This window comes from Ursus americanus, chromosome 5 (assembly GCF_024610735.1).
Source record: "Ursus americanus isolate L20-20 chromosome 5, mUrsAme1.1.p, whole genome shotgun sequence".
NCBI lineage: Eukaryota > Metazoa > Chordata > Mammalia > Carnivora > Ursidae > Ursus > Ursus americanus.
In genome coordinates, this window is record NC_142131.1 from 86,209,245 (window position 1) to 86,227,671 (window position 18,427).

General features: G+C 36.5%; 1 protein-coding gene across 1 annotated transcript; it reads right to left on the reverse strand.

Annotated features, from left to right (window-relative positions):
• Positions 1-16,924: 16,924 nt before the first annotated feature.
• On the reverse strand, positions 16,925-17,863 carry LOC123791193 (olfactory receptor 2L8-like). The gene has a single exon (XM_045795830.1). It carries the CDS (start codon positions 17,861-17,863, stop codon positions 16,925-16,927), a length of 939 nt encoding a protein of 312 aa, XP_045651786.1.
• Positions 17,864-18,427: the final 564 nt, after the last annotated feature.

Here is an 18,427-nt window from a genome sequence, read left to right on the forward strand (position 1 = left end):
TACACATGTGAGTGAAATCTTATGATATTTGTCTTTCTCTGCTTGACTTATTTCGCTTAGCATAAATCCTCCAGTTCTATCCATGTTGATGCAAATGATAGGTATTCATCCTTTCTGATGGCTGAGTAATATTCCATTGTATATATGAACCCACCTTCTTTATCCATTCATCTGTTGAAGGACATCTTGGCTTCTTCTACACTTTGGCTATTGTGGACATTGCTTCTATGGACATTGGGGTGCATGTGCCCCTTCTTTTCACTACATCTGTGCATTTGCAGTAAACACCTAATAGTGCAATTTCTGGTTTGTTGGGTAGCTCTATTTTTAACTTTTTGAGAAATCTCTGTACTGTTTTCCAGAGTGGCTCTACCTCTTCCATTCCCACCAACAGTGTAGGAGGGTTCCCCTTTCTCCACATCCTTGCCAACATTTGTTGTTCCCTGTCTTCTTAATTTTAGACTTCCTGACTGCTGTAAAGTGGTATCTCATGTGGTTTTGATTTGAATCTCCCTGATGGCTAATGATGTTGAACATTTTTTCATGTGTCTGTTAGCCATTCCTATGTCTTCTTTGGCGACGTGTGTGTTCATGCATTCTGCCCATTTTTTGACTTGATTATTTGCTTTTTGGGTGTTGAATTTGAGAAGTTCTTTATAGATCTTGGATACCAGCCCTTTATCTGTAATGTCACTTGCAAATATCTTCTCCCATTCCATGGGTTGCCTCTTAGGTTTGTTGACTGTTTCCTTTGCTGTGCAGAAGCCCTTTATCTTGATGAAGTCCCAATAGTTTATTTTTGCTCTTGTTTCCCTTGCCTCGGGAGACATATTTAGTAAGAAATTCCTGGTACACCTGAGGGGCTCAGTTGATTAAGTGGCTGCCTTTGGCTCAGGCCAGGATCCCCAGGTCCTGAGATCGAGTCCCACATCAGGCTCTTATTCACCAGGGAGCCTGCTTCTCCCTCTGCCTGCCATTCCCCTGGCTTGTCCTCTCTCTCCTTTCTCTCTCTCTGACAAATAAATAAATAAAATCTTTTATTTTTATTTTTTATGATTATGTTATATTCTTTTTAAAAATTTTGTATAAGTGATGGCTAAGAAGTTACTGCCTGTGTTCTGCTCTAGAGTTTTGATGTTTTCCTGTCTTACATTTAGGACTTCCATCTATTTTGAATTTATTTTGTGTATGTTGCAGGAAAATGGTCCAGTTTCATTCTTCTGCCATGTTGCCATCAAGTTTTCCCAAAGCCATTTGTTGAAGAGACTGTATTTTTTTCCATGGATATTCTTTCATGATTTGTTGAAGATTAGTTGACCAAAGAGCTGAGGGTTCATTTCCGGGTTCTTTACTCAGTTCCATGGATCTATATGTCTGTTTTTGTGCCAGTACTGTACTGTCTCAATGACTACAGCTTTGTAATAGAGTTTGAAATCTGGAAATGATTCCTCCAGTTTTGTTTTTCTTTTTTAAGAATTGTTTTGGCTATCAGAGTCCCTTGTGGTTCCATACAAATTTTAGGATTGTTTCTTCTAGCTCTGTGAAAAATGCTGCTGGTATTTTCATAGGGAGTGCATTAACTGTGTAGATTGCTTTGGTAGTAGAGACATTTTAACAATATTTATTCTTCCAATTCATGAGCATGGAGTGTTTTGCTATTTCTTTGTGTCATATTCAATTTCTTTAGCTGTTCTATAGTTTTCAGAGTAGAGATCTTTACCTCTTTGGTTAGATTTACTCCTAGGTATCCTGTGTTTGGTGCCATTGTAAATGTGATTGACTCCTTGACTTCTATTTCTGCTGCTTCATTATTAGAAATGCAATAGATTTCTGTATGTTGATTTTGTATCCTGCAATGTTGCTAAGTATGTGTATCAGTTCCAGTAATTTGGTGATGGATTCTTTTACATTTTCTACATAAAGTATCATGTTTTCTGCATATACTGAAATTTGGACTTCTTCCTTGCTAATTTGGGTGCCTTTTTTTTTCTTTTTTGTTGCCTGATTGCTAAGTCTAGGATTTCCAGTACTATATTAAATAACATGTGATGACAGTGGACTTTACTATCTTATTCCTGACTGTAGTGGATAAACACTCAGTTTTTCCACATTGAGGATAATATTGGCTGTGGGTCTTTATATATGGCTTTTATCATATTGACTTATGTTCCCTCTACCCCTACTTTGTTGAGGGTTTTTATGTAGAATGGATACTCTACTTTTTCAAATACTTTTTCTGCACCTATTGAAAGGATCATATGGTTCTTATGCTTTCTTTTTCAATTTGGTGTATCACTTCGATTGATTTGTGGCTTGGAGCCCAGGAATAAATTCCACTCGATCATTGTGAAAGAGGTCTAAATATGATGAGAGTCAGCCAAAGGCAATTTATGCAGAAAAGAAGTGCTAGGGGAGAGAACAACAGAGCAAATGACCATGAGGAAAAGCAAAGAGGACAGCAGTACAAATCCAGTAAGGGAGGGATATTCTATGGATAAGTTCAGAAATGTAACCAATAGTACTTTATGGAAGTTTAAATAATTTGGACTAATATGATCTATTGAAGGAATCTGAGCAGTGGCACATATCACCTGGCTAATTTCTCTAGATAATAACTCTAGATGTGTTATGGAGACTTTATTATTTTTTTTAAATTCAATTAGCCAATGTACAGGACATCAGTAGTTTTAGATATAAGGTTCAATGATTCATCAGTAGTATATAGCACACAGTACTCATCACATCAGTTGCCCTCCTTAATGCCCATCACCCAGTTACCCCACCACCCCAGCCACCTCCCTATCTGCAACCCTCAGATTTGATATTTTCTAATATTTGAGATTTTTCTAATTTTTTAAAGAGAGGCTTGAACTGCAATGTACATCCCTCTTAGGACTACCTTTGCTGTATCCCAAAGGTTTGAACAGATGTCTTTTCATTCTCATTATTTTCCAGGACTTTTAAAATTCTTCTTTAATTTCCTGGTTGACCTATTCATTCTTTAGCAGGATGCTCTTTAACCTCTAACGGTTTGACTTTCTTCCAAATTTCCTCTTGTGATTGAGTTCAGGTTCCAAAGTATTGTGGTCTGAAAATATATGCAGGGAATAATTTCAATCTTTTGTTATCATTTGAGATCTGATCAGTGACCCATTACATGATCCACTCTGGAGAAATTTCCATGTGCACTGGAAAAGAATGAGAATTCTGTTGTTTTAGGATGGAATATTCTTTATAAACCTGTGAAGTCCCTCTGCTCCAGTATGTCATTCAAAACCCTGTTTCTTTGTTGATCTTCTGCTTAGATGATCTCTCCATTGCTGTCAGTGAAGTGTGGAAGTCCACTACTATTAATGTGTTATCAATGTGTTTCTTTATTTTGTTTATTAATTGTTTTATATAATTTGCTGCTCTCAAGTTGGGGGGCATAAGTATTTACAATTATTAGATCTTCTTGTTGGATAGACCCTTTATGGATTATATACTGTACCTCTTCATCTCTTACTACAGTCTTTTGTTTAAAATCTTTTGTCTGATATGAGGATTGTTACCCCAGCTTTCTTTTGAGGTGGTGTGGTAATTGGTTCTCAATCCACTCAGAGTCAATCTGGACATTACTTTAGGTCTTTAGTGAGTCTTTTGTAGACAGCATATGGATGGGTCTTGCTTTTTTATCCAATCTGATACCCCATGTCTTTTGACTGCAGCATTTAGCTCATTTTTGCATTCAGAGTAATTATTGAAAGATATGAGTTTAGTCCCATTGTATTGTCTGTAATGTCTGTGTTTCTGTATATTGTCTGTTAATTTCTGGACTATATTACTCTTGGTATTTCTCTTCACTTTCAGAATCCCCCTTAATATTTCTTTCAGGGCTGGCTTCATGGTCACATATTCTTTCAGTTTCTGCCTGTCCCAGAAGCTCTTTATCTCTCCATCCATTCTTAATGACAGCCTTGCTGGATACAGTATTCTTGGCTGCAAGTTCTTCTCATTCAGTACCCTGAATATATCTTGCCAGCCCATTCTGGCCTGCCATGTTTCTGTGGATAGGTCTGATGTCAATGTGATGATCCTCCCTCTGTAGATTAGAAACCCTGTTTCTCAAGATGCTCTCAAGAGTCTCCCTTTTTATCTAAACTTTGTAAGCTTCACTATATATCAGGATGTTGATCTATTTTTGTTGATTTTGGGAAGGGTCGTCTCTGACTTTTGGACATGAATGCTTGTTTCCTTCCCCAGATTAGGGAAGTTTTCCGCTAAGATTTGCTCAATATACCTCTGGCCCTCTCTCTTCCCCCTCAGGTACACCAGTAATTCTGACACTGGTTTGTTTCAGGGCATCATTAATTTCCCAAATCCCTTCTTCATGGGCTCTGAGCTGTTTTCTCTCTTTTCTTCAACTTCCTTCCTTTCCGTCAGCCTGTCTTCTAGAACACTTACATTCCCCACTGCCTCATTCACTCTTCTGCCCCTCAACCCCCCATGCTCTCGCTCTCTCTCAAATAAATAAAATCTTACAAAAAAAATTGGAAAAGCAGTTAAATGTTCTTCATGGTACCAAGGCGAGAGACAATGGTAGCTGAGCCCAGGGGTCTGCAGGGGAGCCTTTGTGAAGTGGGCATATACGGAACCAATTTTAAAGATACAGCCTACATGTATACTGGTGAATTGGATACAAGAATTTAGAGAAAGATAGGAGCCAATAATGATTCTAAGTTAGAGGAAAAACTATGACATTACCCCAATGGGGACAAAAATTTTGTAAAAAAGAAACAAATTCTTACAGAACACTAACAACAACAACAGCAGCAGCAGCAACAACAAATGCCAAAAAAAAAAAAAAAACCAAAAACAAACAAACAAAAACACAAAACAAATAAACAACAACAACAAAAAACTCTTTGGTAATGCAGGAGGAAAAAAAGTCTATAGTATTGTAAAATCCGTAGCCATCTTGAATGAAAATATTCTTAATTCCCATCAATTATATGATCAGGACGTTAAATGCAAAGTAACATACATTTTACTCAACATCTTCCTAGAAGCAGTGGCTGTGAATATTGTGGTAAACATTCCTGTAACCAAAAAGGTATTAATTTTTAGGGAACAAGCAAAAAGCAATATATACTTGATATAAGTAATTTGGAATATAGTTGGATTTAACTGGAAAACTGTAAGAATGCCCAAAATATATCGAGGGATACACAATTAATACAGAAAAATGAAGGGCCCTAAACATTTACAAATGCTAGTTTTATAAAATTACAAATGTAGCAAAATTTACACATATCTTGAATATAGATTCATCAAGATATTTGCATCTTTCACTTAAGGACAATTTTCCCCCCTGGAACTTTATGAGAGGAGGTAAGTAAGTACATTGTGTTTCTAGGTGACAGGGTAGAATATATGGTAGAGGATAAAATATATAACTTTAATTAATCTTCATGTATTCTATGAAAGTTACGGAATTCTGAATCAAAGCCTCAGTTTTTTTTAGATTCCTTTTGAGGGTATTCATTGCATTGCAAAGTGAAAGAATATCATGATTAACTTCATGCATCAATCACACATTTCCCAGAATTATCATCACAGGGATAATATGGTTCTGTATACTCTAATATCCCACTACCCAGTGCACATTTTAAAATAAGTGTGATACATCACGTCCCTGCATCTGTAAATTCTTCAATACCTGTTTCTAAGAATGCAGGCTTCTTTAAACATATTTATTTTACCATGACACATTCTTAAACAGTTAACTAACATTCCTTAGTTTCATAAAATATTCAGTGTTAAAATTTCAAATATTGTTATAATATGTGTAAAAATTATAATCCAAAAGAAGTCCATCTAATTAATTTAATAAGTTTTTAAATCTCTTTAAGTGTATAGTATCCCATTTATTAAGAACAGATATTATTATTTATTAAAGAAACTGAGTATTTTTTTCTGTGGAATAACCCGTACTCTAGATTTTGCAGGTTTCATATCCATGTTGTTGAGGAGCATGATACCTTGTCCCTGTATTGTCTGTGGACTATTCCAAATTGTAGAGGCAGAAAACCACCTTCATCCACTTATTGTTAGTTATCAAAGCACATTATAAAAAGTTAGTCTGAATGAAGGAGTGTAGTCCCCATGTAAGAAAGAAACATGACAGAGGATCAGAATTCAAAGCCCAAGAGATAACTAAATAAATGGTGAAAACAGTGTGTTTTTGACAAGTATAACCAGGATAATTGGTGAGCCAATATGTAAAAATGATGCAGAGCCCTAGTTTATAGAATAAGATTCCAAATACCTGTTTGGACTTACCTAGAAAAACCTATGAAAAGTTAACAGTGATTGCAAGGGTTGAGGAGAAAGACGGGAACTAAAAAGAAAGAAAGAAAGAAATTAGGAAACACAATAAAACTTAAATGATTAAGAGACACAATTAAAAATTCATGATTTTTTGGCTTTGTTTAAATGGGGCTGCTCCAAACATCACTGGTTCCTCTATAACAGAAAGCTTAAAGCGAATAAATCTATGTTTATAATAATTAATGTTTCCGTATTTTATCTCAGTTTGCAACAATCCAGTTATTTAATAGCTATACATTATTTAATTTAACTTAGCAAAACTATGATGTTTAGTTACCAAAAAGATTTGAGAAATTATTAAAATGTACTGAAGACTTTTTTTCTCACTTATATTTATTCAATTTCGTGTTCTCAACAATTACATTCAGATTACCTATATAAATTGATTATACCATGTTATTTTCCTTGCTGATAAGTTTCCTAACAAATAAAATTAAATTATTTGAGTAATAAACCAAAGTAAAAACAAAACAAAACAAACCTTACATGTTTTCATTATGTTCAAGATTGATAACTCTGAACATATGTCTGTTCTAATTGAGCCACCAAATTGAAACTAGCCTTCATGTACCATCTATTACCTCATATTATGTATGAAGGGCATATTGGTTAATTTCTATTCTATCCATGTGAAATTTAGGAATCATTTAACTTATATATATGCTTAAATTTCTTTAACCAATTAAATAGAGCTCATTTACAAGTTAATTTGTGGCAATACCATCTGGTGACAGAAAATATTGCATACGTATGTATATATATGTGTGTGTGTATGTGTGTGTGTGTATGTATATATATGAATGAAGATGGATCTGAATTGTTTTTCTGATGGACAAAATGTTAATATCATCTGCTCAGATGACTAAATCATTTTATTAATATTTTAAAAACACTAATATTTTACCCATAAGGAGGGCACGTTAATTTTTGGCTTAAATTTTATTTTTATTATTTTTTTTATTTTTTATCATTTTTTTATATTTTTTATTATATTATGTTAGTCACCATACAGTACATCCCTGGTTTCTGATGTAAATTTCCATGATTCATTACTTGCGTATAACACCCAGTGCACCATGCAATACGTGCCCTCTTTACTACCCATCACCAGTCTATCCCATTCCCCCACCCTCTCCCCTCTGAAGCCCTCAGTTTGTTTCTCAGAGTCCATAGTTTCTCATGCTTCACTCCCCCTTCTGATTACCCCCCTTTCTTTATCCCTTTCTTCCCCTACCGATCTTCCTAGTTCTTATGAGATAATGCTAAGTGAAATATGTCAAGCAGAGAAAGACAATTATCATATGGTTTCACTCATCTATGGAACATAAGAAATTGGCTTAAATTTTAAAGGACATTTTCCCCCTTCCAACCCCCTTTTTGGATAGAATTATCCCTCATAAGTTGGTATTTTAAAGAGATGAGCTAGATAAGATTTCCTGGAGCGTTCAATAGAACATTTATATCTCAAAGACACAGAGAAAAAAATGCAAGCTCTTCCAGAGGACTTTTTTTTTCCACTATATTTAAAAGCCTTTTGAGATAAGTAAGTGAGGATTTGGGATTGGTAAAAAAAATAATAGTTAAACTTTCACTCCCTCTAGAGTTGTATTTGTAGTTTTGAAAATATTTTTCCATTGCTCTCAATTTCTAAAGATTTGGCTTGCAGCCCAAATGACACCATATTTGATACAATAGATCCAACTACATTATCCTTACTTTATACATATTACAAGGGAGAAGATCTCCAACTAAAATAGAAACCCAAAGGTTTTTATGTTCTGTATTTAGAGCTATTTGCATTTGGAATGCTTCAAAAATCCCTTTCAGAAAGGCAGAAGATTTTTCTCTGCCTCTGTGTTTGTAGTTTCATTTTAGATTGGAAGGAAGGCCAAGAAACTTCATTTGGGGTTTTGAATATCAGCTTTTGATATGGAAACATCCTGATTACATAGCTCCTTACAAATCCTTTCAAATGTCTTGTCAGTTTTCAGCCATGCAAACAGGAAGTATTTCTGTCACTGTGGAACAAATCCATGGACTGAAGAGAAATTCCCAAAGAGCGTATGAGACATATTTCATTTTCTCGACGGTAGTGCAGACAGAGATCTGGGAGAGCTGACTCTGGTAAAAATTCTCACCCTTTGTTGGGTTCTGCCAGTTTTCCAGGATTCCATCTGCAGGCTCTGAGTTGAGTCTAAGTAAAGAATGGACCTCCAGGAACTACTAGAATTTGGAAAGACTTTTTATTAATTTCCCTGTTAGTTTCTGTAAGCTATTGAATGGAACAATGAGGCAGTTTATCAGAGAATTTCTGAGAGTCTCATTTACTCTGCCAGGGGGACTTCCTCAAATGTAGATACGGGGGTGTCTGTAAGGCCACTTACTTGCTGAAGTTTTGTTTACAGTCATGTAATTTCTTTAGAAAGTCAATTTATTTATTTTTTATACGTGTTTATAAGAAATATTCTATACACTCATATATATATATCAGTAATTTTTATATAAATGTGTATAAGAACTATATATAAAGGTGTGCGTAAGATATCTTTTGTAATATATGTGTGTAGGAAATAGTTTTTACTAGGTCTGTAGAAGCAATATATTTATACTTCATCTATAAATGTGTGTTTCACAAATCTGTTATGCACCGCTGTATGTATCAATGCTTGAACTATAACAAGGTGTATAAGAAATCTCTTATGCACACCTATATATATTAATACTTCATATATAATGGGGTGTACAAGAAATTTCTTATGCACCCCTGTATATTTCAAAACTGCATATATAAAGGGGTGTATAAAAATCTTTTATAATATGTGTTTATAAGAAATATTTTATACTATGTGCTTTTAAGAAATATTTTATACAGACCTATATAATAATAATACTTCATATATAAATGTGTGTATAAGAAATCTTTTATGTGTGAATAATAAATATTTTATAGTGTGTGTGTATAAGTAATATTTTATAATATGTGGTATAAGAAATATATTATACACACATATATATATCAATACATCATATATAAATATGTCTATAAGAAATGTATTGAAAGGGGTGTGTAAGAAATCTTCTATGATATGTGTGTATAGGAAATCTTTTATGGTATGTGTGTATAAGAAATATTTTCTTTTTTTAATAATAATATTTTTTATATTATGTTAGTCACCATACAGTATATCCCCAGTTTTTAATGTAATGTTCCATGATTCATTACTTGCATATAACACCCAGGGCACCATGCAATACGTACCCTCCTAATACCCATCACCAGCCTATCCCATCCCCCCCCAAAGCCCTCAGTTTGTTTCCCAGAGTCCATAGACTCTCAGGAAAGTCAATTTAGACAAAGGATTATAGAATAAGTAACCAAATGAAGGACAGAGGAGAATGGTAGGTGTTGCATTGGTCTTACAGTCTTTCGTTTTAGGTAGTTTGTCTCTAATTTTTCATGAACCTTTTGCAACAAATCTTTCAAATAAATCTAATTTGGAACCTTGAAACATGTTGGAGGCTTTTGCATGCCAATGAAAATAGGTATCCCACCCCATTTACTTAATTTGGTAACCCTTACATTCAAGTGCAGGTCTTACAATGACCTAATTGGAACATTTCATATAAAGGGCACAGTAATCTCCGTGAGGGCTGGCAACAGTTTGGTACTGCCATTAACCATAATACCCACATTTCTCTCTACCCATAACTAGTTGTAAACGGGTACAGCCCACCTTTCTTTCTGGCAATATTTTTGAGCCCACAATCTGATGATTACCAAGATAAGTTTTTAGGGCAAAAAAAAAAACACTTACCTTCTCCAAATACAGGTTGTTTTTATAAGATTTTGTTATATCTGTAGATAGTTAAGGCTTCTGGGACCATAGTTCTTAGACATAACTTAAGTGGTTGCACCAAAAGGTGGTATGCTTAACATTTTAGAATTTAGGCATTCCATTTAATTTATTTGTTTCTCTATTTATCTAAGTGTTTAGGTCTCACTGGGCTAAAATATTATCTAAGAACGATATGCATCTGTGTTTGGGATTAAGTGGTGATTTAAAGTGTACCTTGTTGCATGGAAACTTTCGTGAGGTTGGCAGGTGACCTAGTGTCAGCTAACCTATTTCATGACCAATTTATTTTAGCAGAGGAGTCCTTGGGTTAAGCAGGAAGTGCTATAACAGCTTTAAGATGGTCAACCCATGCCCACCAATATTTGTTCCATCCTTGCTTCCAGATTCCATTAGCAATAGCTTCATCCATACAAAACAAGACAAACAAATGGTTGCATCTTAACCCACCAGCAGTAATCAATAAGTGTTACTGCACACTGGCCTAGCAAAGGCCCTGCATGCTCCACTGGCAGTTCCGATGGAACTCAGGACTGGGGAAAGGGTGGATTCAACAAACCCAAAATGTGAGGATTGTGACCTGAACTGGGGACAAGGAAAAGTGGGAAAATGGCTGAACCAGCAAGAATGAGGATTTTATACAGGTCTGGACTTTCAAAAAGGGTAATTCCAGACTAGAAAGCCAATTAAGTTGAGACCTTGACACAAAGAGAACAAAACACAGAACTGAGAAGACACTAGTTAGTACCCTCCAACCTGGTGAGAAAGACATAGAACTCAAAAGGGCTCACAGGTACCATGCCTGTGTTTCAGGTTGTCCCCAAAGCCATCCGAAGTCCCTTCAATCTCACCACTGCTTCTAATCCTGTTTAAGACAAAATATAACAGAGTCAATTTAAAGATCAAGTTGGCTTTCTTCAGTGTTTCATAAATCAGGCAGCACGCCTTCTGGCAAATATAAAGGAAGACTGAGGAACTGTACAAAATGGGAGACTTCTATAGGCAGAAGGGAGCAAGAATGAGGAAAGACCAATTAACTTATATTCCCTTGGGACTTAAGGGGTCTGACATATTGATTGTCTCACAACTGATCAAAAATTGCAGATTGACTGGTTTGCCTTCCTGGAAGACATTGAAACTACATTTTGGTTAGTTGTTTTGCTGATGTGGGGCTTAGCACACTTGACCCTCTCTGGTCTGGTGTCTTTTTTTAACAGTCCCCAAATTGTGTGAATCATACACCTTTGTGTCCCCTACTACGTGGTAAGTGTTCACTAAATATTTGATGATTAAAAAATTATTTGGTTTAAACAGTAGCTGTCTTTCTTTTTCCCCTCCAGCTTTTGAAGGCAAGTACAATGAGTAGTGGGGGTTAAAGTAAATCTTACAGCAAGAAGGCAATTATTATTTAATTGGATATTCTCACAAAACTAACTTTCACTTTATTCCATTAAAAAGAAACTCAACCCTCAAAAATGCAAGGAAAAGAGAAATACTCATTTTTGTTTCTATAAACTAAACTGTATTAATTTCATATATAAGAAACTCTCAAGACATGCAGGTGTGCATTATGAAATTGTCCAATTACATGTCCTTTTCTTTTAAAATGGCATCTTCTAGCCTGAAACATGAAAAAAATAAATAATGAATGAGAAGCAGTAGATAATAATCATCAAAAACTGAATGAAAATAACAATGATTAAGAGGAGACATGATTAACTCTGAGTCAGGGACCATGTAGGTGGAAGACAGCTCAGGAATTCTAAATCTGAGAGGCATCATTGTTCAGCTTCCAAATTATCTGGAGTAGATTCTCATAAACATTGAAAAAAATGGCAGAAGACTTGCATGATGTTTTTCCTCCCTTTGTGGCTCCTTCTGAGATTAAGGTCTTATGGTGGAAGGAATGACCTGTAAGTGCAGACACAATAGGTGGGAGTTAGCTTCCTGCTTTTCTGAGCCAAAAGGCTGCTGGGACAAAGGATGTCCAGAAGATCATTATGACAGCCTGGATTTTCCAGTATTTGCTTATGATGTCTCGATCTCTATTTCCAGGGTTGTAGGCATAAAAAATGGAATAAATATTGCCTTTGTAGGAATGTCAGTAAGAGGGATTTCAATGATGCCACTGAAGGGGCACAAAATTTGCCACCTTAAAATATACCTCTTGGACATAAAGATTATTTTTGACTGGCTATTTTTAAGAAACAGTGGTCATAGAAAAACACTGAAAATAATAGATTCAGAGGGGTCTGTTGTTCCATACTTAATTTACCTTTGTGTCTCCTTTTAGGAAAATTCTATCAATCCCCCATGGAAAATTATACTCACACATAAACTGACTTCATCTTATTGGGGTTGTTCGCACCATCAAGAATTGGCCCATTCCTCTTTATACTCATTGTTCTTGTTTTTCTAATGGCTCTGTTTGGCAACCTATCCATGATTCTCCTCATCTTCCTAGAAACCCTCCTCTGCACAGGCATGTAGTTCTTACTTAGCTCTCTCTCATTGCCCTAAACTACCTCTCCACAAATTCTCCCTAAGATAGTTTTCCCATTCCCCCCACATATTTTGTCTTTCTCTGAAGGTAATATTTAAAGTAATGGCTTGAGCGATTTCAGGGAGTCACTCAATTTTTCTGGATCTCTCCATGTACAGGACATATATTGTGTTAATAAATTTTTGTTTGGTTTTCTCCTGTTAATCTGTTTTTAAAGATTTACTTACTGATTTAAGAGAAAGAGAGAGAACACAGGGTGGGGGAGGGGAAGATGGCGATGAAGAAGGAGAGAAGCAGACTCCTTGCTGAGCCTGGAACCCTATACAGGGCTTGATCTCACAGCCCTGGGATCATAACCTGAGCCCATACCAAGAGTCTGATACTTAACTGACTGGGCTACACAGGTGCCCCACCTGTTCATCTATTTTTTTTTTTATTACAGGGGGTATCTCAGCCAAGTAGCATTATTCTGCCCCACACACAACATTTTCTGATACTACCAAGTACCATGCCTCCATCTTGCTTTCTAGCAAACTAAGTCCAGAGGCATAGTGGTTTCCCTTAGGACATGGTATATCAGGGCCAACAAATGTTCTGGTTCTCCTGATTTCCTTCAATATTCAGCACCTGAAAGAGATAAGAAGTCTGTAATAGGTATCCCAATTCAATTCCACATTCCTTCAGATTATTTCAAAAGATAACCACTGACAAAAAAAGCAGACACTCACACATTTTACTGATTTGTATGATAAGACTCCCTTACTACTCACTCATTTTTACGTTCTCAAGGCTGGCCTCATGTATGTGTGGCCTGGGCACTTTCATGGAGTCTCAGACTCACAATGACTCTTTTATTGCTTTAATGTCTGGTTTTTGCCATCTTGAAATTTTTAACACTTTTCTCTCTGAGTCTACATGTGTGCAGAAGAGCTGGGGGGGGCAGCACTGGCATGTGACTTTGGCCCAGCAACAGCACCTGCACATATGGGCTCAGACAGCATGCTCACACAGCAGTCCCCCCGTCCTCCTCATAGGAACACACACATCTGGCTCAAGGTGCCAAAGAACCCCAAGGGAGTAGATCTGTTGGAACTGGGACCAGATGGGTGAGAGTGATGACAGCAACAGCTGCAGAGGCAACAACAATCGTGGAAGGAGCCACAGCCAGGAGAGAGAAAGAGCTGTGCCTGGCAACAGCAGTGACTCATTGTGGGGGCACCGGCTGACTTCCATCCCAAATATCATTCCTATGTCATTTACAAAATTATTAACTATCTTGCCTGAGAGTCAGTACAGGAAAGGCTATGGAGCTCATCAATAAATCAGTAAACTATCACAAAATAAAAACACACACATTGTTATTGCAATAAAGTATATTGGGAAGTTACTAGAATTAATAAAATAAGACACAAAAAGATGGAAAAATATTCCATGCTTATGGATTGGAAGAATTAACATAGTTAAAATGTCCATGCTACCAGAGCAATCTACACTTTCAATGCTATCCTGATCAAAATACCGATGACATTTTTCAAGGAACTGGAACAAATAATCCTTAAATTTGCATGGAACCAGAAAAGGCCTCGAATCGCCAAGGAACTGTTGAAAAGGAAAAACAAAGCTGGGGGCACCACAATGCTGGATTTCGAGCTGTACTACAAAGCTGTGATCACAAAGACAGCATGGTACTGGCACAAAAACAGACACATAGACCAATGGAACAGAATAGAGAACCCAGAAATGGACTCTTGGCTCATTGGTCAACTAATCTTTGATAAAGCAGGAAAAAAAATCCGGTGGGAAAAAGACAGTCTCTTCAATAAATGGTACTGGGAAAATTGGACAGCTACATGCAAAAGAATGAAACTTGACCACTCTCTCACACCATACACAAAGATAAACCTCAATGGATGTAAGACCTCGATGTGAGACAGGAATCCATCAAAATCCTAGAGGAGAACATAGGCAGCAACCTCTACGACATCGGCCACAGCACCTTTTTTCATGACACATCACCGAAGGCAAGAGAAACAAAAGATAAAATGAACTTGTGGGACTTCATCAAGATAAAACACTTCTGAACAGCCAAGGAAACAATCAAAAAAACTAAGAGGCAGCCCACGGAATGGGAGAATATATTTGCAAATGATGCTACAGATAAAAGACTGATATCCAAGATCTACAAAGAACTTCTCAAACTCAATACATGAGAAACAAATAAACAGATTATAAAATGGGCAGAAGATATGTACAGACACTTTTCCTATGATGATATACAAATGGCTAACAGACACATGAAAAAATGTTCAAAATCATTAGCCATCAGGGAAATTCAAATCAAAACCACACTAAGATACGACCTCACACCAGTTAGAATGGCAAAAATTAACAAGGCAGGAAACAGCAATTTCTGGAGAGGATGTGGAGAAAGGGGATCCCTCCTACATTGTTGGTGGGAATGCAGGTTGGTGCAGCCACTTTGGAAAACAGTGTGGAGGTCCCCTCAAAAGTTAAAAATTGAGCTGCGCTATGACCCAGGCATTGCACTACTGGGAGTTTACCCCAAAGATACAGACGTAGTGAAGAGAAGGGCCATATGCACCCCAATGTTCATAGCAGCATTGTCCACAATAGCTAAATCATGGAAGGAGTTGAGATGCCCTTAAACAGATGACTGGATTAAGAAGCTGTGGTCCATATATGCAATGGAATATTACTCAGCTATCAGAAAGAACGAGTTCTCAACATGTGCTGCAACATGGACGGCACTGGAGGAGATAATGCTAAGTGAAATAAGTCAAGCAGAGAAAGACAATTATCATATGATTTCACTCATTTATGGAACATAAGAACTAGGAAGATTGGTAGGGGAAGGAAGGGATAAAGAAAGGGGGGTAATCAGAAGGGGGAATGAAGCATGAGAGACTATGGACTCTGAGAAACAAACTGAGGGCTTCAGAGGGGAGGGGGTGGGGGAATGGGATAGACTGGTGATGGGTAGTAAGGAGGGCACGTATTGCATGGTGCCCTGGGTGTTATACACAACTAATGGATCATCGAACTTTACATCAAAAACCAGGGATGTACTCTATGGTGACTAACATAATACAATAAAAAAAATTTTAAAAAATCTTGCTGTTTGAAGAAGAGAGCTCATATTTTCACTTTGTGCTGTGCCCTATAAATTATGCAGGGTATGAACAGTCTCCTTTCTGCCAAATCTGAAATAGTAAAGACCATTTGTTCACTTATCAGTGAGGAGCAGTAATAGCAATCTACTTGAGTTGGAAGTTCACCTGAGCTGCGAGGTTTTTATTAGATTTGATAGTGGTTCCTGTCTTGAAAAGTGATTTATCAATCACTAAAATTGGTGTATGTAAGTTTACCTCCCACCAACCTGTTTCAGTAAAACCATGAAACATAGTGAGTGGAAAATAAAATATCACGTGAGAAACATGATCTCATACAAAGATAGCAGTGGCTATTGAGCAGGTGTTTAGTGTGGGAGTGGTTATGGGAATGTCTTTGAAATTGTTAATCCTACTAAATTTCAATACAGTCAGCTTATAATTAACCTCATAATTTCTTGATGTCGGTTGACACATCCAAGTCTTATACTTGATCTGGAGGAATACTTGATATGAAATCATTTTTCTAGGATTCATTTCCCTAAAAGGAGGATTAGCTTGTTATATTTTATTCAGAATGGTACATGGATTTTAGAATCCCTGATGAAGTCTCAGCTTAATCTTTATGAAAAATAAGTTACCATAAATTGAAAAAAAAAGTAACTGGCACAGGAAGTCACAAGTCTATAAGAAGTTTTGACTTTTAGTTAAATTCAGGAATTCAGGAAAAATTTATTTCTCTGTTTACATGTATTGGTAAATAAATTGCAAGTACTAGAACTGTTATGTTGAATGACATTATTTATACATTTAAAAGAACCATTTTCATTGAGAACATATTAGCATACAATGAGTGCATTTGAAATTTATGAGAAAAAGTACCATAAAGAAAAAAAAAGATAAGGTCACAATTACATATATATTTGCAAAATAATTTTGTCCATGCATGAATGATTTTCTTCTCTTCTGATTTTAATCCTTGCACTCTAAGCATAAAATAATATTTTATTTACTGTACATTGATGAATGGACTTATAATCAATGTTGGGTACATATGCAAAAAAGCTTGTCTATCTTTTCACAAAGCAGATTCTCTGAATCACTCTTCTCAGGGCCCCCATCACTTCCTTGTTTCTCAGGCTGTAGATGATGGGGTTGAGCATTGGGGTCAGAATGGTGTAGAAGATAGCTAAGACCTTGTCCTCTGTGGGAGATCGGAAGGATCTTGGGCGTAGATACGTATAAGAAAAGGGTGCAAAGTATAAAGTGACCACAGTGAGGTGGGTGCTGCAGGTGGAATAGGCCTTCTTCCTCCCTTCAGTTGACTGCATGTGGCAGATTGTAAAGAGGACCCGGCCATAGGAACATGCGGTGCCAATGAAAGGAAACACAAGGAAGAGGGTGGTGCTCACAAACACCGTGTACTCATAGACCCAGGTGTCCATGCAGGCCAGAGTCAACATGGCAGGGACATCACAGAAGAAATGGTTGATGGTCCTGGATCGACAGTAAGGTATATGGAGGGCATATACAGTGTGGGCACAGGAGTTGATTGAGCCCATGATCCAAGATCCTGTTATCATCAGCACACACACTTTTTTGCTCATATGGTTGGGATAGTGGAGAGGAAAACAAATAGCTACGTAACGATCATAGGCCATAGATATCAGGAGCAATGCTTCTGCACCTGCTAAAGTCAAGAAGAAGAAGCTCTGAAACCCACACCCGATGAAGGAGATAGACTTATTTCCAAACACAAAACTGGAAACCATTCTGGGGACAATTGTGGAGATGTAGTTTAGGTCAATGAGAGAGAGCTGACTGAGTAAGAAATACATGGGTGTGTGGAGATGGGTGTCTAGGAAGATGAGGAGAATCATGGACAGGTTGCCAAACAGAGCCATTAGAAAAATAAGAACGATGACAATGAAGAAGAAGAGGCCAATTCTTGTTGGTGGGAACAACCCCAAGAGGATGAAATCAGTTGATGTTTGAGTATAATTTTCCATGGGGCATTGATAGGATTTTCCTACAAGCAGACAGAAAAGTATGTCAAGTATGGAACAAGAGGATCTTTCTAATGTACCATTTTAGTCAGACTGCATACTATTTAAAATGTTAAAAGTCTTAAGTGAATAATTGAAATTTTCTATTTTGGAGAAACAAAACAAAACACTTACTTAGTGACCCAGAGATAAAAATTTGAAGATGTAACATTTGTAGCCTATGTCTTTTCTAGAAAATCCTTAAAGTCATTAAAAATACCACATATTTGTTAAGAATTCATTAGGAAAATTATGTTTATGACTGTACACAAACACAAACTTTGCCAAAAATCAGATGTTTATTCAAAATACATGCATAAAATATCAATGTAAATACATACATTATTTAGTTATTTTAAGAATAAATGCTTATGACCCATAAAGGATGATTGTTCTTTCATGCCTAAGACTTTCTTCTAAAGCTGCAGCAGCCTATCAGCTTCTGTTGAGGAGAACATTTCCTTCTTGAGTCCTCTTTACACAGTAACATCTAATCAAACATCCTTGAAGTCAGGTAAAAGTTTTGCT

Bases quoted from the DNA above. Each gene is read 5' to 3' on its own strand.
- LOC123791193 (XM_045795830.1), bottom strand. From the start codon at position 17,863: ATGGAAAATTATACTCAAACATCAACTGATTTCATCCTCTTGGGGTTG.